General features: G+C 54.4%; 4 protein-coding genes across 4 annotated transcripts; 2 read left to right on the forward strand and 2 right to left on the reverse strand.

The window, feature by feature from the left end:
• Positions 1 to 1,052: 1,052 nt before the first annotated feature.
• Positions 1,053 to 6,046, reverse strand: BESB_056010 (CCT chaperonin gamma subunit; the record flags this gene model as incomplete). The annotated part of the gene is made up of 9 exons (XM_029364036.1): positions 1,053 to 1,172; positions 1,566 to 1,729; positions 2,137 to 2,232; positions 2,453 to 2,568; positions 2,848 to 2,947; positions 3,269 to 3,623; positions 4,145 to 4,654; positions 5,056 to 5,178; positions 5,960 to 6,046. 9 exons carry the CDS (start codon positions 6,044 to 6,046, stop codon positions 1,053 to 1,055), a joined length of 1,671 nt encoding a protein of 556 aa, XP_029219959.1.
• A 3,628-nt stretch (positions 6,047 to 9,674) lies between these two features.
• BESB_056020 (AN1 family Zinc finger domain-containing protein) lies at positions 9,675 to 12,848 on the forward strand (the record flags this gene model as incomplete). Its single annotated transcript, XM_029364037.1, has 6 exons — positions 9,675 to 9,770; positions 10,061 to 10,165; positions 10,455 to 10,577; positions 10,973 to 11,189; positions 11,609 to 11,640; positions 12,759 to 12,848. The coding sequence occupies 6 exons, from the start codon at positions 9,675 to 9,677 to the stop codon at positions 12,846 to 12,848; spliced, it is 663 nt and encodes a 220-aa protein (XP_029219960.1).
• Positions 12,849 to 14,201: 1,353 nt separating this feature from the next.
• BESB_056030 (putative translation elongation factor 2 family protein) lies at positions 14,202 to 16,885 on the reverse strand (the record flags this gene model as incomplete). The annotated part of the gene is made up of 2 exons (XM_029364038.1): positions 14,202 to 15,806; positions 16,016 to 16,885. 2 exons carry the CDS (start codon positions 16,883 to 16,885, stop codon positions 14,202 to 14,204), a joined length of 2,475 nt encoding a protein of 824 aa, XP_029219961.1.
• Positions 16,886 to 19,735: 2,850 nt separating this feature from the next.
• Positions 19,736 to 20,830, forward strand: BESB_056040 (IMC subcompartment protein ISP4; the record flags this gene model as incomplete). Its single annotated transcript, XM_029364039.1, has 2 exons — positions 19,736 to 19,951; positions 20,468 to 20,830. 2 exons carry the CDS (start codon positions 19,736 to 19,738, stop codon positions 20,828 to 20,830), a joined length of 579 nt encoding a protein of 192 aa, XP_029219962.1.
• Between the last annotated feature and the right edge of the window lie 1,315 nt (positions 20,831 to 22,145).

Consider the following 22,145-nt stretch of genomic DNA (forward strand, 5'->3'; position numbering starts at 1 on the left):
GGGGAAGTCGCTCAGCCGTCCTTCACCGGAGACAGCTGCTTCCGGAGATCAAGGCGATATCGCTGCCTCCAGCACTCAGGGTTCCGGACAGATATGCACCTAGACATGCACGTCAGCATGTGTGTTCCTGTTCGATTGTCTGTATCCTTGCATGCATGAGCGAGCCACAGGAACTGGTGCGATTACGTCTACCGATTAAGACGGATGATTATATGCACTGTGTGTGCTTTCCTGGGGCCTCGTCTCGTGGATCTCGTTGAGCGTATACATGTATACGTACGTATATATATATATATATATATATATATATATATATATATATATATATATATATATATATATACATATACATATATATATATATATATATATATATACAGGTAGTTTTTGTGCGTGTCTTGGCGACACCTTCTGCTACCATTGGGGTCCAGTGCGGCTACGAGCTCGGAGCCCAGACTTCGAATAACAAACAGACCTCCAGAGTGCCCACATGCGTACAGCAGCTTGTTTTCTCTTCAAGATGTGAGGCGGGCAGGATGCGCCGAGCAAGCGCTCCAGCCAGCTGCGCGCGACTCTCAAGCAGGATTTTGAAGCAAAACGAGACAAGGATAGTCGATCAGTTTCTAGACTCAAGTGACTCCACTTGCACGTATTCGCATAGAGTATTGGATGTATATTTGCTTGCATATTTATGTGTGGACGTGCGTGGGAGGTTCGCATACATAAACATGGGCGCTTGCTTGGTAGGGACAGTTGACAGGGCCATACTGCGATTCAGAATTTCCGCGTACGAGTGTCTCTCCACACGCGGCTCCAGAAATACAGAGATGCTTGAGTACTCATGCACGCGTGCTTGCCAACGCACACACGCAGTCGCGTTGACGCGCACGCGGAGCTGCAGATGTAGACTGGGTGCAGAATCACCTCGGGGGCTCTGCTTGAGAGACAGGATGTTGACAGGTCGTGTGTTGCGCATGAGAAATAAAAAAACGGGGCTAAACGCGCGCAAGTCTGCCTCAAGGTGCCGCGAGCGAAGAAGCTGAAAATGCCCTTCATCCGTCGCGAGAGTCACCGAACGTCTCGGGGTCGGCGTCCATGTTGTCGCAGGTGCCTCCTTGGCCTTCCTTCCTCACACCCGAGAGAACGTCGTCGATACGCAGAAGCATTGCCGCCTGAGACACGCGAGCCACACGCCTCACCGCTTCTTTCAGAAGACAGGTGAAACCGCCGCGAGGTAGAGCCCGCCTTCCCAAAGCACGCGCTGCGGCAGGGGCACTACAGAGAATCGTACGCATGCATGTTAGTCTGTAGGTTTTATGCATATATATACATATATACAGGCTATGCATATGTATATGTATAGGCAGATGTAGATAGATCGATGCACATATGCATGTCCGGACGCTAGCCACGGACGGCGTGACGCGACGCACATCAATATATACAGAATATACGTATACGTAGATATAGACAGATAAGGTATAGATAGGCATGTGCGGATGCAGAGATCGCTTGCTTAGCTGTGTGCAGGAACCGGAGCGAAGCGTCTGCGCAGCCCGACTTACGGCCTCGATGGCAGTCTTCACGATCTGCTGCTTCACTGCCAAGCTGTCCCAAACCTGCTCCTTGGCCATGTCAACGATTGCGCCAGTCTCGCCGTCGACGCCCCAGTGGACGCTGTCGGCCGCGCACGTCGCGTGCTTGGCGCGCAGCTCCGTCATGACTTTGACTGAAAACAAACAAAACAATGCAGCTAAAAGCGCAGCTCATTCTCCTGCTTCAAGGCTCTTCTTGTCTCGGCCCAACCCCCCCCTCCGCCCCCCGCTCCGACAGCTAGCCGCGAGGCGCCTCGGCCGACTCGAACGCGCATGCAGCCAACTGGTCTATGGCGAAAAACCCAGGCGGCCTGCGCGACAGCGTCGCCCTTGCGCGGTGTGAGCGCATGCATGACGAGACAGGGGCACTCACCGGATGCCAAGCGCGTGAATTGTCGGGTCGCATGCATGTGACTGAAGACGGCACAGACCTAACGCTGCCTGCACCCACCTATACCTATATATATATATATATATGTTTGTATATATACACGTAATAGATTCCTGCAGTTTTCTTGGGGAGCTTTCGCGGCTGACGTACCAACATTCGTGCCGCAGTTCTGCGCGAGAGTCCGCGGGATGACTTCCAGCGCGGTCGCGACGGCCTTGTACGGGTACTGTCGCACGGACTCGACATCTGGGTAAAAGGAGACAAACACACACAGCTGTGAATCTTTGCGTGAAGCGTGCGCGCGCAGACCTGTAATCCGCCCTGAACTGCGCGTATGCTCGTCGCGGCAGACAAGAGACTGCGCACTCCACCAAGCGGTTCAGGCCGGATTCGGGCTGCAAGATGCTGCATCGTAGGTGCACATCTCGCTCTCCTTCAACGGCGCACGCAAGGGTCTCATGCTTACTCTTCGCGTTGGCGAGCAGGCGGGCGGAGACGGCCATCTCCACAGCGCCGCCACCAGGCAGCAGCTTGCCCTCCAGCATGATGTTCCTGGCGACGTTCATTGCGTCTTGCAAATTTCTGCAGCAGAAACAACCGCGAGGTGCACACCAACGCGACCCCTATCACGCGTGCGATGGCCTCTCGCACACACGTATCGCACCTCATCTCTGCACCGATGCCCCCCGAAAAACGTCTGTGCGTATGCATGTATAAGACACGCACAAGACGCGGACACGGATATCTGCCGGTGCCTGACTACAGAGAGGAGCTTGCAGCAGAGTGCGGCAAACGCCTCGAGAAGAAAATGGAGCTCGTCTGCCCGTTGGCCGCGCGGCTCTGCTCGTTTCTCGCGCGCACCTCTCGACTTCGTTGAGGACGTCCTTGCTGCCTCCGCGGAGCAAAATCGTGCAAGCTCCCTTCTCCTCGCACTTCGTCAGGAACATGAAGTACTCATCGCCTGACGCGCACACACTCACACAGTCTACTTATGCAAATATATATGCGTGTATGTATGCACGTATGCGTGTAAACGTGTAGGCGCGTCCATGAAACCCCGTGCTCGCCAGCTGGTGGGCAGGCACACCTGTATCCCAGTATGTGCATGCATTCCTACACGAGTGAAGCTTTGCGCGTACAGTGCACTCCGCAGACACTGTCTGTGTCGCGGCGCACGCGAGGCACCCATTTCACGTGCAGTAAAACGGCCAGAATCTTTCCTAGCCTATGTCCAGCGACGTCTGTCCCCCTGCAGCGGCGGCGGCCGGCAATTTTTTCTCACCAATCTTTTTGATCTCGAAGAGTCCACACTTGGTGCCGACGTCTTCCTTGGTGATCTCCTCGGTGCGGTTGACAATGGTGGCGCCGGTCACGCGGGCAATGCGATTGTTGTCAGTTTTGCGCACGCGGCGGATGCAGCTGATGCCGGCCTTCACCAGGAAGTGCTGCGCCAAGTCGCTCACGCCTTTCTCGGTGATAACCAAGTTGCAGCCACTCGCGATGATGTCGTCGCACATCGCGCGCACTTCCTTCTCTTCCTGCTCCAGCAGCTTCGCCCACTCGTCCTCCTTCGTGATTTCCACGTACGTCTGCGACTCGCCCTTCTTGTACTCAAGCGGACAGTCCAACAGCAACACCTGCGCAAAAAAAAAAGAAAGCCCGCATGCGCCGCGCCCGTTGCTCACAAGAAAGACGCAGTCAGAGGCCGTCGCGAGTCACTCGCGCAAACAGGCGTCAGACACGCCGCGACACAGCTGCGGAAATCTGTCGACTCCACGCCTACATATGCATATATATATATATATATATATATATATATATATATATATATATATATATGTATACACGTATACCGCCGCATGTCTTTCTGTGCATGTGCGTGAATCTTGAGATGTGTGTAGACAGATACATCGGATGCTAGATGCCTGTTTGTGAACCAGATGTCTTTTTTTCGCCCGCTGGGGAGTGACGCGTGCCGCGCTTCGCGAACCGCTCAGGCGTTACGCCTGGCTCCATGCCTCTCTCAACAAGCACTCTCATGCGCGTTGTGTCCCTCGGGCGTACGCGAGGCTACATGAGACGCTGCGGCCGCGCGTCGCCTGCCTGGGCTCTCTCCCTCTCTTTGTCGACTTTGGGAGTACACTTCCAACGCACGTACCTTGGGGTTGGCGATGTAGCGTCTCATTTTCGCGTGCGTGACGTCCTTGTTGACCAAGACTCCGTCGAGGACGCGCGACTCCTCGAGGTCTCCCCCAGGGATTTTTTCGACTTTCGCGTAGCGCTTGATGTCGATCTCCTTCTTGCCGTTGGGAAGCTTGATCTCGACGCTGCGAACGGCCTGGATAGCCATCTCGCTGATGCGTCCCTCCCAGCGCGAAGAGAACTTGGTGTTCAGGCAGGCGTCCACGACTTCGCGCAGCTTCGCGTTGTCGTTCACGTCGACATCGACGGCGATCTCCCGCATGAACTTGAGTGTGTCGTCCAGGGCCAACATGTAGCCGTGGGAAATGACCGAGGGATGCAGCTGCTGCTTCTCCAGCAAGTCGACCGCGCCAGCCAGCACCTCGCCAGCCAACACTACCACACTCGTGCTGCCGTCGCCGACTTCCTCGTCTTGCGTCCGCGACAACTCAATCATCGTCTTCGCGGCCGGGTGCAGCACGTCGACCTGCGCGCCGCAAGGCGAAGCCGCACATCCGCACACGGCGAGGCAATCGCGGACGCGTAACACCGGGAAAGGCCACGCGCACACGCAAGGTAAGAGAAAAAAGAGGAAACCTGCAGAGGAGCGGGAGCAGCGGTGGGCGCAGGGCGCGCCGCGACGCCCGCGCGAAGGAAGGCCGCGAAAAAAGCAGTCGTGTAGGGACGCGCGGCAGTGGCTATCCGCCGTGGCACCGTGGACGCGATTCTATTCATGTGTGTATCGTCTCTGCGTCTGCTCCCCGACCTCACAACTTAGTGAACGCCTCAGACAGAGGTCACGCAGGCAAATAAGTGCGTGATGCGTGTGTCTGCGTGTGTGTTAGTACACCCAGAAGTAAAACGCGAGAGGTCTTTGGGCGAACTCACCTCGCGGAGGATAGCGTTGCCATCGTTGGTGAGGACGATCCCACCCAGGGGATCCAAAAGCATCTTAAGCATCGAGGACGGGCCCAAGGTCGTCCGGACAATGTCTGCAATCGCCTTGCTGGCCTGAAAGCATTCGGATACAAAACGCGCATTCGTCTCTTCAGCCCGGCAGTAAACCTTTCCGTGATTCCGCACCACGTAGGGCTCAGGAGCGCCGACAGAGGCCGCTGCAGAACCAAGCCTTCAAGCGAAACACAGACACGGCCTTGCCGGCGTTTTCGCGAGGAAGCACCGTTACAAAAACGGCAGTCAAGCGGTTCGAGCTCTCTCGAGCTGCGAACGAATCTTCTGCGTGCTTTTGTTGGTTGTTTTCAGCATTTTAGAGTTATCTCGTTACGTAGGCATTATCCACGGGTCCGCCAAATTAGAGGCAGCAGAAAGCTGCGGGATGGAACGAGTTCCCTTCTCAATGGCGAGGCCCCAGGCCCTCCGCCAAGCCGTGTCCGCCCGCAGGGAGGCCTGAGCCGGAGAGGAGGCACGTGAGGAGAGGCCACTCGCTTCCCCTCACTGAGCGTCTTTTTCCGCCAATATCATCGTGGGCACAGCAGACGCATCACGTGGGACGACATCTATTGTATTTTCGCCGGTAAAAGTGCGCCCTCAATGTGTGTGCGGTTTGCAGTCTCTCCTTCGCACCCATCCGCCTCCGACCCCTGTCATCGCCCACTCCCTGTTACCCGAGTCTGTCCCTCGCCCTAGCGCCTTCATCTCCTCTCCACGTTTCAGTCTCTTCCTCACGTCTTTTCGCCCTGTCAAGGAAGTGTCCCTTGATGTCCCCGGCCCCCCAAAACGATTCAAAGTGGCACGAAACGTGTCGCGTTGCCTCCGGCAGGAAGTAGCTTACTTGAATGTTTGCCAACTGCGCTTTCCTGCCTTGTTCTCTCTTGGTGTTCTGCTTGAGAACAAGGACAGGGCCCTGCGGTCGAATCATGGCGGCTACGAGTAAGACGAAAAGGGCGCTCAGCGAGCTTTTAGGATGCCTTGGTGACCGTCCCGACTTCTCGCCTCCTGAGGCTGATCAGTTATTAGTTCACTGCCCTTACAAGTGTCCAGACACACGAAATGTAGTGAGTATGCGGTTGTATTCTTGAAAAGGCATGCCAAAATAAATTCCGCCAGCTGCGTGGACATAAGACTGGCCACGTGTGTTGGAAAGACTGAGGGAAGAGAAACTCACACAAGAAAAAAGTGGAGCGGCAGATAATGTGCCGTTCACTTTCCGATCAGAAAGCGAGATAAAGTAGTCTCTCAGGCAAAACGGCGGCAATTTCGGACGCGCATGTCACCGCGTTCACAGCAGCACCCAGGACCAAAACGCGAGAAGTCGAAAGACAGCACACAAGATGTAGTACCGCGGATGGTGGTGCCGCAGTCTGTGTGGGCAGAGGTGGGAACGCCCCTGGCGGGCCACCGTACAATGGACACCCGCCTCACAACCTACCAGTTTGTTTGAGTATAAATCTTCACTCATCTTCTAAATTCCTCGCCCAGCGCACTTTTAGCTGATGCTGTGATGTTGTCCAATTATACTTTCTGTGAGCATTCTTGCAGTGTCGTGCTTTCATCGGCGCCATCATTGCGAACCCGCTTGCAGTGGCTGCATGTGCGCTGAGGGTCCCGTCTGGCGAGTGCGTTTCCACGGGAAAACCACAAGGCAAAGCGTCGCGTTGATACGCCACAGTTTTTCCGTACTCAACTCCTTTCCTCTCTGGAATAGCAGTGTTTGTGCCGCAGCAACTAGTGTCACCTGGCAGTGAGTATGTGAAGTCTAAAAATAGGCGTACTCCGATACATCCCATTGGATGGGCACACGTAGTGCGGACCCATGGCGCTGTCCCTGCGCTGAACGCAGATATCTGCTGTAGGCAATGTCGTCTCACGCGAGCCGCGCCTCAGAACCAAAGAGGCGTACTTCGCTTAACGGGCACAGAGAACCTGACGGCGACTGTACCCCGACACGCCATAACCTGTCGAATGCAGTAGATGGAGAAGTTACGTATTACAGCCAAGTCAGGAGATTCATGGTGTAACTCTCTTATTCGCTGGAGTGGGGGGCCGACAACGCAAGTCTTAAGGTGCTGCTGCGTTCTTGTTCCACAGCACACAAAATGTACCTTTACGCTTGTAGATGCGCCGAACTGATTCTCTGTGCAGTCTTTTGGCGGTTGCTGTTCAGTGGTAAGAAGCTTCTTGGCAGGGTGCGCCATCCGTTACAGGGGAATCCTACGTGAAGCTGCAAAGGGAACACCAACCGATGATTTACTGTACGCATGAAGAGACTCGGGTTTACACAAGGGCAAGCTCATCTAGTTGCATACGTCTCTTTGCTCGACTTGGCGGAGGCTCCTCAGGTTTTAACGCGGTACCAGTTTCAGGGCAATACTTGGAAGAGGGCTATTATCGCACAACAGGACAGATAGCACTGGCGAATCCTCAGAACTTTAGGACGCAAAACTTTTGCACGCTGAGTGCGCCACTGTCCGCACGTTTTCCCTGTTAGGCTCATGACAGTCTGTTGTTATCTCAGAGCTGCTCCAGAGAGCCCTACCTGGAAAACACTTGCCAGATGTCCCTTCAGTGTAGTCTTTAAGCCTTGAAGAAGCGTGTTTCATAGTCTTCCGAAGCTCACCTAGTGTGATTGGAGTAAAAGAGAATGAGCCAAAAGCTTCCTTCTTAGGATAGAACACCTCTTGGGGTTCTCCGTCGTACAGTGTCGGTGAGTTTGATACCGACAAGACCTCGATCCACACGTCTAAACGCTCGATTTGCGAACGCCCCTCCGAGTGTATTGTATCTTCAACGCTACCCTTCCTCGGTCGGTATCCCCAGGTAGTAAAACGCGGTCCTTTAAGTGGGCAGAAAACGGCTGTCAGATGGGGTATGTGAAGGACTGTGTTAGCCAGACTCGAGTGTCTCGTGCTCACTCATAACATGGCTTTACACAGACATTTTCCGCCTCACATCCCTTCGAACTGTGAACTGGTGCATATGTCCCGCGGATTGGCGTTTCGCTGCTTACCGGCTCGGAGTGTTCTGGTGAAGGTACATGGCAATCAGGAGTGTGCGCAGTGGGAACTGCCGATGCTGACAGCACATCGCACAGTCCTGCCAGCATTACGCAGGCGATCGTGAAAGTGTGCCTCATGGCTTTTCCTCCCAACGCTGCGTGCCAAACTATCTGCCAGGAGCGTGACCTCGTCCGACAGCCTACGTCCGCTCAAGCAAATTACGACAGCAAATGAGAAAATGCAACAGCGAATCGATCAGTCGCAGGCGCGATGTACGTACAGGGAGACTACAACGGTCGAACAAAGATTTGCACCTATCCATTCTTGCTGGCACGGAATTATCTACCAGAAGCTGGGCAGCGCCTACAATAGCAGCATTCTCAGCCGTACTATTTCATCGCGGTCAACAATGGCTCGGCGTGCCCAGTCAAACAAAGGCACCCAACTTCTTATCATGTGTAGTCGCAGGAGCACCGGGCATCCAGGCTTGCGATTTTGAGTCAGAAGCACACAAGCTGAAGGAGTAAGACGGTCACCATCCAGCTGCATACCCCGTAAAGGGGAGACCTGCATTGAACACGAACCTGAGAAAAAACTTCAACTGTGGGACCTTCGATGTTTCTTGCTCACGGGGTTCTTTGTTTTCAGGTTTTCACCGACGTAAGCGTTGGAACCTGGTAGACAGCTCGAGTTTATTGCTTATCCCGCATGTTCTTCTTTCCGACAGTCGATCGGCACAGCCTCGTGTCTTCTCGCATTGTCATTCCGGAGCCAACGAAGGCTCGACGGCAGCTGGCCCCCCTCCTCTGCCTGGACAACTGTGACTAGCTCAGCGGGGTTCTACCTTGCCACATGCAGTCGTCACCAGCTTGGCGGATGAAGCCACTCCAGCAAGAAAAGAAGGAGCATTTATGCGGAATATTCTCGGCCGTGATTCGAAGCGACTGTAAGAATACAGAACTTCCCCTTTCCGTGGCAGCGCTTCTCAAGAGATTCGCCTCTTTGTTCTTGCCCGTCCGACGGTGCACTTCCTCGCAGCATGCCCTTACGGATGCTCATACCGAATTTTGATGTACAGTCAATAAGTTGAACCGTGCCTAGATGGATAGTCTTCACGTTCTGCGTCCATTTCGGCTACACGGTGACAAGTTTCAATCAGCCGTCAGTGTGGTTCCCACGTCTCTTCATATTCTAATTCCCATCCACCAAGGAACCGTCACTTCGCCCAGTAACGGCTGTCCGTGACTCGTCTTCTCTCGGTGCTACGCAAAACGCTCATCCGAAGGCGGCACATTTGACTGCTTTAGGCAAACACTGTATAGATTATGTGGTTCTCTCGAGCGGTGAGGGGATGTGACACTGTAGCTGCAGCAAACGGTTGTACGAAACCTCCCAGGTTGCTCGAGGAGAATAGTCTTCTTCCGACCGCGTAGCGACGGCATCGGGCTCCAGCATGCCCGACAGAGCCTGAGGAACGGCTCCGCTAACTTGTCAAGAATCTTTCGTGGCTTTCGTACATCATTTTGCATTGTGGACATCCCGTGCTCCATCATGGCGGCCTTTTCTGATAAGGGAGATGTTTGCAGCGAGCCCTTGTGTGGCATGCGGGACTTCCTGCCATTTAACTGCAACAAATGCGGCAGCGTGGTGAGATTTGAGCACCCGACGTCTTGTTTCTTCGGCAGGGGCGTGCAATACATAGCCTGAACTGACCTGATCGCAGTTTCATGTATTCTGTGGCGTCTGGCTACGTGCTCAGTCCACAACTAGCAGGCTCATTGTCAACAGTGCTGATCTTATCCGATATATTCGGTTGATATGAGCAGTTCCGGGCGAAGGTTTGAGACGTGTCCGTCAGCCGTATTCCCGTCGCAGTCTTCTTTGTTCCCTTCGTACCTGGACTGCCTTCTTCAGTATTTTCTCTCTTGCTTTTTCAGTTCTGTGTTGATCATTTTGTGCCGGAGAGGCACAACTGCCCGCGAGTGCGTTCCGGAGATCGGCGGGTGTACGTCTGTCCAACATGCCTGGAAGCCGTCCCAATGGTAAGTCTTCACGTGTGCCCCATACGCAACCCCAGACACGCAGGAGGCGGCGGCGCAATTCCCGTGAGAAATGACACAGCGGCCCGCCTGTGAAACTCGCACGTTTTCCCGCATTCACCGCATATCCTCGGTCCCGTCTTTCCTGGATTTTCGTGGACGATTGAATTGTTCGGGCCTTGTGGCTGTACTTCTTATGCAAGGTGTGCTCTTGGTGCGCCGCGAGTCTTCGGGGCGACAGGTATTTCCGTTGCCAACTCATCTCCTTCACGTGGATTATCTGCATTCTCAGGCAAATGAAGAGGCAGAAGCCTCAGCCGCACAGCGACACAGACCGACTTGCCAACCAGAGAAGTACGAAGAAAGGCGACGTCAACTGAAAGGCAGCACCTGCCCGATCAAATGCTGCAGAGAGGCAAGTGATCACGGGGAAGCCAGTGCGTTGCCCTTGCTAACTCTTGCTCCTAGACTGTTTAGCAACTCGTCTAGAAAGACTCAGTCACTGCCATTTATGCTTCAACGTAGTGTGTCTTTCCTGCCTCATGACCCGTCGAACGGCAGATCACCGAAATGGGAGCAAGCTGCGTCTCGCTAATATGAACGCGATTTTTTCTCCCTGAAGTTCTTATGTGGTCTGTACGTGGCTCTATTTGGTGCTAGCACTGCCGCGGTGCCTCCGATATCGCGGCATTCATTGACGCTCAGCGCACTTCGGAAGGTAGAGCTTTCACGTTGATTCTTGTGTCCCGTTGTTTGCCGACACACTGGCTCTTCACTTTCTTCACGATGTCCCATTGCGTGCCTCTTCAGCGTCTAACTGATATCACGACTTACCACTGCAAGGCGTGCGACCAGGACATTTGCTTGAAGCATCGTCTTCAGGAAGACCATGACTGTCAGAGAGTCCAGCAGGCTCGAAAAGAAAAACAGCATCGCGCTAGGAGCTTCCGCCTTTTCAAATCCAACAGCAGTGAGAAAACCACACAGCAAGTCAAGCCAGGGAGGAACGCACTTTGCAGTGCGAGGGGTAAGCGAAGGATCAACGGAGAAGGGAATAACTCTCTCTGAGAAGCAAAATCGCATATGCGTGACGGGACCTCAAGAAAGAGATGCGGCTGATGAGGGTGGCATATCTTCGTCTAGGACGCCTCTTTGCTGTGTCCGTGCGTGCGGTGCGTTTTAACATGGGAACGGGACTCGCCACGGTGAAACTGAGCTGACGCCTATCACAAACTGAATATTCATGCGTATGCACATACCGCGTACGCCCGACTGGACGCCAGTGGTTCAGACGCACAGGGAGCGGTTGAATGAATGAATTCTAGTGCCTCCGTCATGCGTATGCGCCGGTGAAATAGTGGAGGCGCGGATGGGCTTACAGGCGGAGTTGCGTGGCCTGGAAGGATTGGCATTACAGTATCTTCTCCCCTTGTGTTTCCTTTGCAGGGTCCGAAGCGACACAGGCGCCAAAACAACAAGTGAGTTTGGTTACAGCGAGGCAGTGAAGCGCCCGGAACCATCCAAAACATGCCTTTGAAAACCGCAGCCCGGACAAGGTGGGGGGGGGGGGGGGGGGGGGGGGGGGGGGGGGGGGGGGGGGGGGGGGGGGGGGGGGGAGAGGGGGCTGCGGCGTAAGTGGTTTGGATGCGTACACTACTGTGTGTCTATACAAGCACATCTCGGCTTCTGACTGCCGATGGCGGCAGCTGATTGCATCGCTAACCCCGGCGTGTCGCCAGCGGACAAAACTCTGCGGTACCCACTCTCTTTTTTTGTGTTTGGACAACCTTTCTACTTGCATTGCATACAACGACGCGGGGCTGTTGCGCTTTCACTATGTGAGTATGCTGGACAGAGCGTCTGCGGAATCTCATAAAACTGGGACAGAGTCGAGCCTTTTCTGCAGTCTGCGCGTGCCGTGTATTCTTCACATTCATGCATGGGTCCTGGGCGTTGTGGCTGTGTTGCTGTTTTAATGCAGCGGTCATCTTCAAAATCGAAAAGCCGCTGCGTCATATCGTGACTGCTACGCTGTCAGTCGCTTTCACGCCTCTCCAATCTTCTGCTGCTTCCATATCTAGCACGTCCTCTGAGGACGCTTATATTCATTCAGATGTTGAGGTAGCATTTGTATGGCGACTTGTGTAGTTCATTCGTACGTGGGATATCCAAATCTATACAAGCATATATATATATATTTATATACATATGGCTATTTTCATCAGAAGGGAAAGCAGGTTTGTTTCTGCCCCTTCATTAGTCCCGGTGTGGTAACTACATCTTCTAAAGCGGTAGTGAGAAATGTGGTCTGTGCTCCAGACGTGAAGACGAGTTCGATGCAAGAATTTCATGAGGGATTGCTTTCTAATGGACGTGTACTGCCTTTTTTCTTTTTTTGGCGATTGTCTCTTTGTGCGCTTGTTTTTGAAGGAGTTTTCTTATGCGACTTTTTTGGGGTCGTTGTTGCGCAACAATCACGCGCCTTACTCCAACACTGATGTACGTAAGTAGAGGCCCGGTACTTTTTTTCACTATTTCTCGGTAAGACCTCCTTTCTCAACAATATAAAAGCACTACCTTGATTCTTTTTTTGCAGACAATGGAGCCTACGCGGTTCCACTCCTGTCGCAGACATAGGGAGAAAGGTCGAGATGCAGTAGCTCGCGAAGGGGCCGATACAGCGTAGCGATCTGGAATTGTGAGCGCCTTGCTCTCTCAGGCTTTGAGGGCAATGTATTTGCTGGTATTCACTCCAGGTAGAGAGCTCGAAGCAGTCACGACGCTCATCGTAGCCACGCCGGTACCAGTTCTTTCCTGCCCTCAACCTATATATATATTTATATATATGTGGGCGTCACTTGCAGTTGTGACGCAGTCTTCCTGTTCTACAGTTCAAAATAGACAGCAGACGTGACTGACATCGCCCTGCTGCCGCGAACATCGTTTCACTGCAATGGCAAATACTGGCTTACCAGGGACATGAGACCCACGTCAACGTAGAAGGCACTGGCGGCACGTACATTCACCTGCTTACTAAGAGACGCCGGAAGTCTTGGAGACACCTCACCTGCCAACCTCCACTGCAGCTGAGAGACGAGGATCGAGAGAAGACAGTCGTGGTAGTCTCTTAAAAGTACAAGCATGCCAACTCCTCCGCAAAACCCAGGACCATTTCTCCGCACGCTACGCAGAGATGGTCGCTCCCTGGTGTAGAGGTAATCCGTGTTCTCTGCATGCCAACTTTTACTGGGTGAAGGCGTAACGTGGCGATGCGTGCCGACCCCAAGTCGCAAAGAGTGTGAATAAAACGGCTTCGACAGCCAAGGGTTAAGAATCAGCCATTTCTTCTCAACAAAATCGTGTGGGCCAAGCAACGTGGAGGGCCGTCAGACCGGAGCAAAGCTTCAGTTCGCGGCACACGCAACACATATGGATCCTGAGTGCGTCCCTCGTACTCGAGGCGACTCTCCTTGGGAGACCAACGACTGACATCGCCACTCTGTGCTCAGATCGTACAAGGAAGCAATCTCCTGCCACACGAAACGTCGCAAAACCTAGATCCGTGTGATGGCGACACGACGAACATACAGAAACAGCACCAGAGCGGTCTTATCCGCGCTGAAGGGGTTAGTGTAGAACATTTCTACTAATGCTCTGTTACACGGACACAAAGGCATGGTTGTTCCCGTTGCATGCACAAGCGCCCCACCAAACATTAGGTGACTCTATATATGTATATACAGATGTATATGAAGGTACACGAGAGTACATATGTGATATAGAGGGCATATATGTAGGGGGACACCCGACACACAGCAAACCTTTTCTCTTTGCAGAGAGAACAGGAAAACAGGACTGCTTTTTTCGATATCTTTGATGCTGCTGAACGATACGATCCCGAGTTTCACCTTTCGCTCATCTTGACACTACACACACATGAAGGCATAGTGCTTCGGGTGACACGACGCACAAGAGTATCGCAGTCGCAGCTGATTTCGTTTCCCTCGCCACGTGGAGGTAGTGAGTGACGCTATCCCATTTAGAGCTTGTCGTAGAAGTTGTCGAAGCCGGGGATGTCGGGCTTCAGGTTCTTTCTCGTCCTGATGTTGTGGACGAGCTCCTCCATCTTGGAACCCTTCTCGAGGGGGTCGCCGTTGAGCATGCTCCAGTGATCGAACACGCACTGCGGGAAGGCCTGACCTGAGGTGGCGGCACGAAGAGCAGTGGTGAAACCGAAGGACTCCGCGACAGGCAGGTACGCCTTGATCTCAACGAGAGGAGTACCTGAGCGCTGCTCTTCGTGGAAGACGTGGCCTCGGCGGGTGTTGAGGGTCGAGTAGATGCCTCCGACAGCGTCTTGCGGGCAGGTGATGTCGACCAAGAACATCGGCTCCTGGAGACGAGGCGCAGAGGCCAGCTGGCACGCGTACAGGACACGGCGGCAGGTGGGCATGATCTGACCAGCGCCACGGTGAATCGCATCAGCGTGCATGGTGACGTCAGTGAGGTTGAAGCGGATTCCACGCATGTTCTCCTCACAGAGGACACCTTCCTTGGAAGCCCACTGGAAGGCAGAGTTGCAGTGGTCTTTGATTTCGTTCAAGTACTGCACTCCCTGCGTGGTGTCAATGAGCATGTTCGCGCCAGTCGTCTCGGGGCCGAAGCACCAAATCTTGAGCGCGGCGTTCTTGTCGAAGTCGAACTTCTCAGCCAAAGCATTCGCGCGCTCCTTGGGGTCGTCACGGGCGTTGATCTTGCCAGCTTCGATCGCGTCCGCCAGCCCATCCGGGAAGGGCTCAGCCACCATGTAGAGCCTGTTGTGCTTGTTGGGCGACTTGGACAGACAGGTCATGTGCGACGGCGCCGAGACGGTCTCACGGTACGAGACGACGGGGTCGGAGACGGTGAAGTCGATCTGCGCGTACTCGTCGCGCAAATCCTTCAGGCAGATTTCGACGTGGAGTTCACCGCAGCCGGCAATGATGTGCTCGCCAGACTCCTCCGTGGTGCAGACGACCAGGGGGTCGGACTTGGAGAGCTTCTTCAGACCTTCGACGAGCTTGGGCAGCTCCTTGTTGTCCTTGGGCTTGACGGCGACACGCACGACGGGCGAGACAGAGTATTTCATGTCCGCAATGTTGTGCGCGGTGTCGAGGGTGGTGAGGGTACCCGACTTGAGCAGGTACTGGTCCACGCCGACCAGGCAGCAGGTGTTGCCGCAGGGCACGTCCTGCACATGCTCGACGTACTTGCCCATCATAATGACAGTTCTCTGGATGCTTTTGATGTACAAGTCGGTCTTCTCTCCAGGGACGTAGCGCGGGCCCTGAATGCGGACCTTCTGACCAGTCGCGACGGTTCCGGAGAAGACACGCCCGAAGGCGTAGAAGCGACCCTTGTCGGAGGTCGGCACCATTTTGCTGACGTACATCATCAGAGGCGCGTTCGGGTCGCAGTTGCGGATACCCTGCGCAGCCTCGTCGTCCATCGGACCCTCGTACAGGTTCTCGACTCTGTACTTCTGGGCAATGAAGGGAGAGGGCAGGTGGCGTACAACCATCTCGAGCAAAGTGTCACCAGCCGGGAGCCAGAGCTGCATGACGCGCTTCAGCAGGGCCTTGCCGGTGAGGTCCTTGTCATCACCCTGGGGACACACTTGCATGCAGAGAAGCACCGCGAAAAAACTGAAAGACGCACCGCGGCCACGGATGCATCGACCGACGAAGAGAGAAAAAAGACGCACCCACTCCCACCCGCCTCCTCGCCTCTCTGACGAGCTGAAGCGAGCGTCCGTCCCAGAAGACTCATCAAGGCCACCTGCTCCGGCGGCGCAGAGGCCGAGCGGCGACGCACCTTGAGTTCAATGCCCAGACTGCCAAGCATCTTGGTGTACTTCTCCTTCTCGTCGTTCATGATGGAAGAGAAGAGAGTGCAAATGGGGTCCATGATGAACTGGCAGAAAGCGCGGCGGCTGTTTTCGGTCTGCGACTTGGTCCACTTCTTCTCCTTGGCGTTGTAGAAGTTGTTACCCCACAGTCGCTCCATCATCTTCTCCTTGGGGACGTCGAACTTCTTCGAGTAGATCTTGGAGAAGCGCTCGACGGTGAAGGCCCAGCCGTGGAGCCCGGAGCCGAAGGAGACGGTTCCTTTCTCTGGGTAGACCTGGACGTCACCCATCAGCTCGTCGTTGTAGGTGGAGATGATGACGTTGACGTTCTCAATCGTGCGGGAGAAGGTCTGGTAGATCTCCTCACCGTCCATCTGCAGCTCGAGCAGCGCACGGTCGACTTTGTTCACGTGGAGGACGGGTCGAATGCGCTCGGCCAAGGCCTGGCGCAGCACAGTCTCCGTCTGGACGCAGACACCCTCGATCGTGTCGACGACGACGAGGGCACCGTCGGTGACGCGCAGGGCAGCAGTGACTTCCGAAGAGAAGTCGACGTGTCCCGGGGAGTCGATAAGGTTGATAAGGTACGGCTGAGAGCCCTTGCCGTCCTCCATATCGTGCTCAAAGTACATGGAGATACCGGTCGACTTGATGGTGATGCAGCGTTCCTGCTCGTCCGCACGCGTGTCGGTGAAACGCGCGTCACCCGCAGCCTTCGCCGAAATGATACCAGCCTTCGAGACGAGGGAGTCCGTCAGCGTCGACTTTCCGTGGTCGACGTGGGCAATGACGGACATGTTCCGAATGTTCTTCGGATTGCCCATAATCTCGCGCATCTGCTCCACCGAGAAGTTCACCTGAAGAGGACACGCAGGAACGAACAGCCACACCGCCAGGTGCATTCAAAGAACGCGAAGAACACGGACGCTGACCAGACACGGCCGCCGGACCTTGTTTGAAGCGTCCAGCTTCACACAAGATACGCCCAAGCAGACGGGCTCATCCAAGGTCGTCGTCACACGCAAACGGAAGAGGGGATTCGACGACTGGAGTGTCCATTTCTCGGATGCCGCGGTGAGAAACTCTTCAGGATGCTACAACGGTTTCGACAAAAGAGTCCCCGTGTCCGTCTCCAGAGCGGATGCACACACAAATGAACCGAAGGAGGCTCCTCTGAGCGCACGCTGACGCATGCCTATTCACGCAGCCGCCGTTGAAAAGTAACCCGTCGCGTCCGTGACTGACGCCACAAGGCAGTGAGTGATCAGCGCCTTTCTGCGGCAGAAAAAGTTTGCCACAAGAGATGCACGTCTGCGTCGCCTTTGGTCACCAGGCAAACAGAGACGGCACAGAGGAACACTCGCGTCGCAGCTGAGCCTCGTATGAAACCTCTTTGCTACCGTATCATGATGAGTGAAAAACGCGTCCCGTAGTCTCCAACGAAAAGAGAGACACAGCCCTTCGAGGATAGCCTAGCCCCAGCAACCACGCGCCGCTCCCCGAAAAAACTGTCAGATCAGGACCCGATATCCGGAGCACTTTTACAGAACTCCCGTCAACCGAGCTGCTGACCGATTCCTCCCGTCAGATGAAGAAATTCCGCCAGAAAATGTCCTGTCCGCGTGCGAGAGGCCGAACTGTGGGGGGAAGCGGACAACTCGGCTGTCGGTTGCAGCATCCGACAGGCCAGAGAGCCATTTTGGCCCCCGGAAGTGAGTGAATCATCCCTAAATCGTCCACAAAACCTGTGAAAATTCTGCATCCCAGCAATCGCGAGACGGTTCGCAGAGAGTGTACGGCCGACTGTGGGCGCAAGAAAAACAGACCTACCATTTTGACGACAGGGGGGGATAAGAGGGGTAGACTAAGGAGACAGAGAACTGGTCTGAGTTCTGGAACCGACGAAACAACCGTTTCGGAGACAGCTGGACAGTGCCCGAAGACAAGGGCCTTGGCGGAGAAAACAAAAGTTGGAGAGGAAAACTCTTGACCATCCACCAAGCACTATGCGATGTTTCCCCTCACGGCAGAAGACGACGCTACGCGCAGCCTCCGCGAGACTGCCAGGTACAGGTAGGGACTTCCGGTTGCTCCAGCCACCAGCTACTGAAATTCGATCCCGACCAACCCCTCTCGGCACCCCCAGGGGATGCGGGAGGGAGGTTACCAGAGACAGAGGGGTGGAAGGAGGGTTGCGCAGCACCGAGTGCGTGCAAAGGGAGTTCTCTGTATAAGCCGAACAAAACTTGTACTCTATTGCAACTGCTCTAACACTCCCGGCGGAACGACAGCCGCAGGGTGCCTCGAGAGAGTCTTTCGGCTGATGTTGCTGGCTTCGTGGACGGTAAACTCGCAGCCGCGAACAGTTTTAGTGAAATTCAGCGGATTTGCCCAACCGAGTGAACCCCACCACCGGTGTGCTTCGGGGGACGTTTCAAAGTTGTAGTGCGGGTGTTTGGCGCCGCCGTAGACAATGTGTAGACAGAGCTCTTGAACACGAAAAAGATAAGCCGTGTTTCGCATCTAACCTTCTCAGGTTAGCCGTGGACCTGCGTCGGCTATGAGTGCACAACTGCAGGTAGCACTGCCACGTGAATGTGCGACAGACCACTGCTCACCTACTTCCGCTGCCCATTGTTTTTAGCAGGCAGAAGCTGGTCAAGAATTATTTCCTGAGATACATCTCAGATTTCCCGTTTCAGGAAGTCGTGACGCCGCGCCTACGCGTGATCTGCTGAAGCTGCGGAGGGGACTACTTGTGCAGCACACCAAAGACAGACTACCCCGCCTCAGTTTTCCCTCGCACATAGTACTTCAGGCACATAACCATTTCATTTCGATTCATGGTATGAGCTGCTGGGTAGTAGTCGAGGTTCCAATACAAATGCCTGTCCGAGGGGGACGTACCGGGTTCAACAAACACTGACGCTTTGAGCCTTCCAGCTCGCACGAGGTGGTGCCCTTGACAATTCCCTCTGTTTCTGCTCGAAAACAGTTTTGCACATCGGCATGCCACTTCTGACCTTCTTGATTCACTTCGAGCTACCCCCCTCCTGCATTTTCTCTCCCACAACCACTTCTTGCCCTGTAGGAGTTCCGCAACCCTCGAGCTCCCCTTGCTCCGGCTCGTCTCCATCGAGGTTGCCCTCCCCGCTACGCAACACCACAACGCAGTAGCTTTCATGTTTGCGAGCATCGCCACTTTTCTTTGCAGGTTTTTTGGTCGGTTTTTTTCTGGTGTCATCTCATCAAGTCAAGATATTCAAACCCGAGGAGATTCGGAGTATCGGTGGCGGAACCAACAGAGCGAGCAGGAGTGGCATGCAAGGCTCTGCATGACGAATCACGCGCCGATTTTTCAGGCAACTCGCAAAATAACTGCCACTCCATGATTTCGTGAAGCGGTGTAGGGATCGCGCAAAATACGTGCTACTCAAGGTTGCGGTTTTGTTTAACTCTTTGTCTAAGGCACTCCTCTTTGCATCGGTTCTGTGCTTCGGCGGAGTGAGACTCGCGCCCCCTAGCCATGGTGGCGGGGCCGGTCAGTGCGTGAGCGCGCCTGCACAGACAGCCGGCACAAGCGTCGACACAAACCCTTTTCCATGTGTAACGTGGAAAGATAGTTTGAATCGTTGCTTGCGCGGAACGAGGGCGCTTGGTAGGTGGGTAGGCCGTGGTGCATGACTATGGAAGGACGGACGAAGGCGGCGGCCGCGGCTCCTGCCGGAAACTCGAGCGCGCCTGCCCAAGCACCGGAAAAGCCACAGCAAGAAGGCGCATTTCCTAAAGCCTCGCGAGTATTCACCTGTATGCCGCTAAAATGCTATGTTTTGTGCGGAGAACAACACGAAAATGAAGAAACGATCGAGCAGCTGAATCCCACTGCGATGGATGAGGAACTGGTAAGAAAAGGAATTTTCTCAGGCCCCTCTTTTCCAAATATCCCCGCCCCAACGCAGCCCGCTGTTCATTCGCTTCGATGCACGTACACATATTTGCGGATAACCGCCCTACAGGCGGCAGCATTCGTGCGACCCGACCGGACGTCTCCTGACGTACCACGAGCTGCAGGAGGGAGCGTCTGGTAGGCAGTTCGCCTTTTATAAAGGTGTGCACGGCCCTCCATTGAGTTGGCTGCACTGGCTAGCCAGCCGGTGCCCAAGAACGGGTCGCAGTTTCACCTTGAGACGTCCACAGGTGTATGTGTAGATTTCTGTAGTTTGTCTGATGACGCCATCGCACTCACGACGTTTCATGTCTGTGACCGGATGTCTATCGCAGTATTCATCGTTCGTGGGGTCGGAATGCCGAATACATGACAAATGGATGCTCTCCCTCGTGCCCTTCTTAGAGGATGCGGGGCAGCGAATCACTTTTGCACCGCGCTTACAGACTTGTGTGTGTTGCTGTGCTTCCAGGTAGACCATGCAGCAGTGCTCCGCGAGGGACTTCCCGGTTTTCTCATGCATCGAGAAGGAGGAAGTATTCGTTGTATTATCAAGCTTAACTCCATGCGCACGGCACTCCTGCTGAAGGCCGGCAACAAAGGGAGAACGATTCCTTTGGAGCAAATTCAGAGCGTCTTTTACGGCGATGAGCTGAAGCGAGTGGACGCGTTCGATGCGGACAACACCGCGTGCGTCGCCATACACCTCGTTTCTGGCTCTGCGATTCCCATCGTGTTTCCGGATGAAAAGTTGAAATTCGCCTTTCTCGATGCTATCGAGTCGCTCCAGTTCGGGCCTATGCAATCTGCTGGTCAGGACAGAAGACCAGCGTAAATCGCTGGAGCACTCGATTCGTGGTCAGCTGGCTTGTGCCGAGACAACGACTGTGCAGTTGCGCACCTGGTGTTCAGCGCACCTTCTGTTCAACTCACAACTTTAGACCTCAGCTGTCTGCAGGTTCTCAGCTGACCGTTTAGTTCCTTTATTGAAGGTTCTCTACGAACACAGTAACTGCGCAATGCCGTGCAAACGTGTCTTTATTCGTTCCGCATTGTTGGGATCTCAAGAGGCACCTCCGCACGCCCTCTTTCACTTCCGCGTGAAAAAGTTCTTTTCAATCAACTTGACAATACTTTTTCTTCGTGGACAGACGGCGTCGCCAATCTGGTTTCAGTGAACCCGTCTCTTTATCGCCGATCTCAGGTCGTCTCTTGAGTGTAGATCGTGGCATATCTCAGGCGGCTCGGGAGCACACCAGATATGCACCGCTAGCCGTTAGTTCCGTATAAAATCGCTGCGGCGACGCTTCGCGTGGCTTTTCTCAGAGGCACCGGCTGAAGAGTGGAACCATATGATCGCGCCGGACTGAGTTATGGCAGATCTTAGTGCCACTGGTCGTCGTAACTTAATAATTCTCTGTTGGTAACATCCAACTGAAGGCAGTCGTGCATATCCGGTGGTTCTTCCTGCGACGAAGCTGAAATCTCCCTCAAGAGGAGAATACACACGGCAAGGCCAAGAGAATTCGCCCCGCTGCTTGCGGAAGGACACGTGGACAGTCGCCACGGGACCGCAGCTGGCTTTCGGTGTACGGGGCGTCTGCCACTTGTCGATGGCAACGAGTGAAGGATAGAGGAAGCAGAAGGCGTTCGACCGGCACTTCGTTATCCAGTGAGCCGCCCGCATCTGATCGGATGCGAGGAGGCCTTTGTGGAGCGGCTACAACAAGGGAACTACAGGAAAGGCGACCACATACCGGACTCGCGGATTGATAGTCCCGTGCGTGTCTTGTGCAACGCCAAACGGACGCTTTTCGGAAGCCCTGACGACGAACTACACGGGGGACGTAACTCCACGTGACTGAAGGGGGCATATGCAGTAATTGCCAGCGTGTGGTTCGCCTGCCGCTGGGTCTGATGACTTCCTTAGACACTCACCACGATTTTGTTGCAGCGCTATAACCCGAAATGTGCAACGTGACGCTTCATCGTGGTGGGAGTGATGGCTTCGCAGCTCCTTTGTGATTTCAGATTTCGCAAAACTGCTCAAATGACCGCGGTGTTCTCGATAGTTCGAGTGCAGAGCTGAAGCTCACTGCCACAGAAAATGTAGGGACTCTAAGCGAGACTGCAGACTGATTTGCATCTAC

Source organism: Besnoitia besnoiti, chromosome IV (assembly GCF_002563875.1).
Source record: "Besnoitia besnoiti strain Bb-Ger1 chromosome IV, whole genome shotgun sequence".
Lineage (NCBI taxonomy): Eukaryota > Apicomplexa > Conoidasida > Eucoccidiorida > Sarcocystidae > Besnoitia > Besnoitia besnoiti.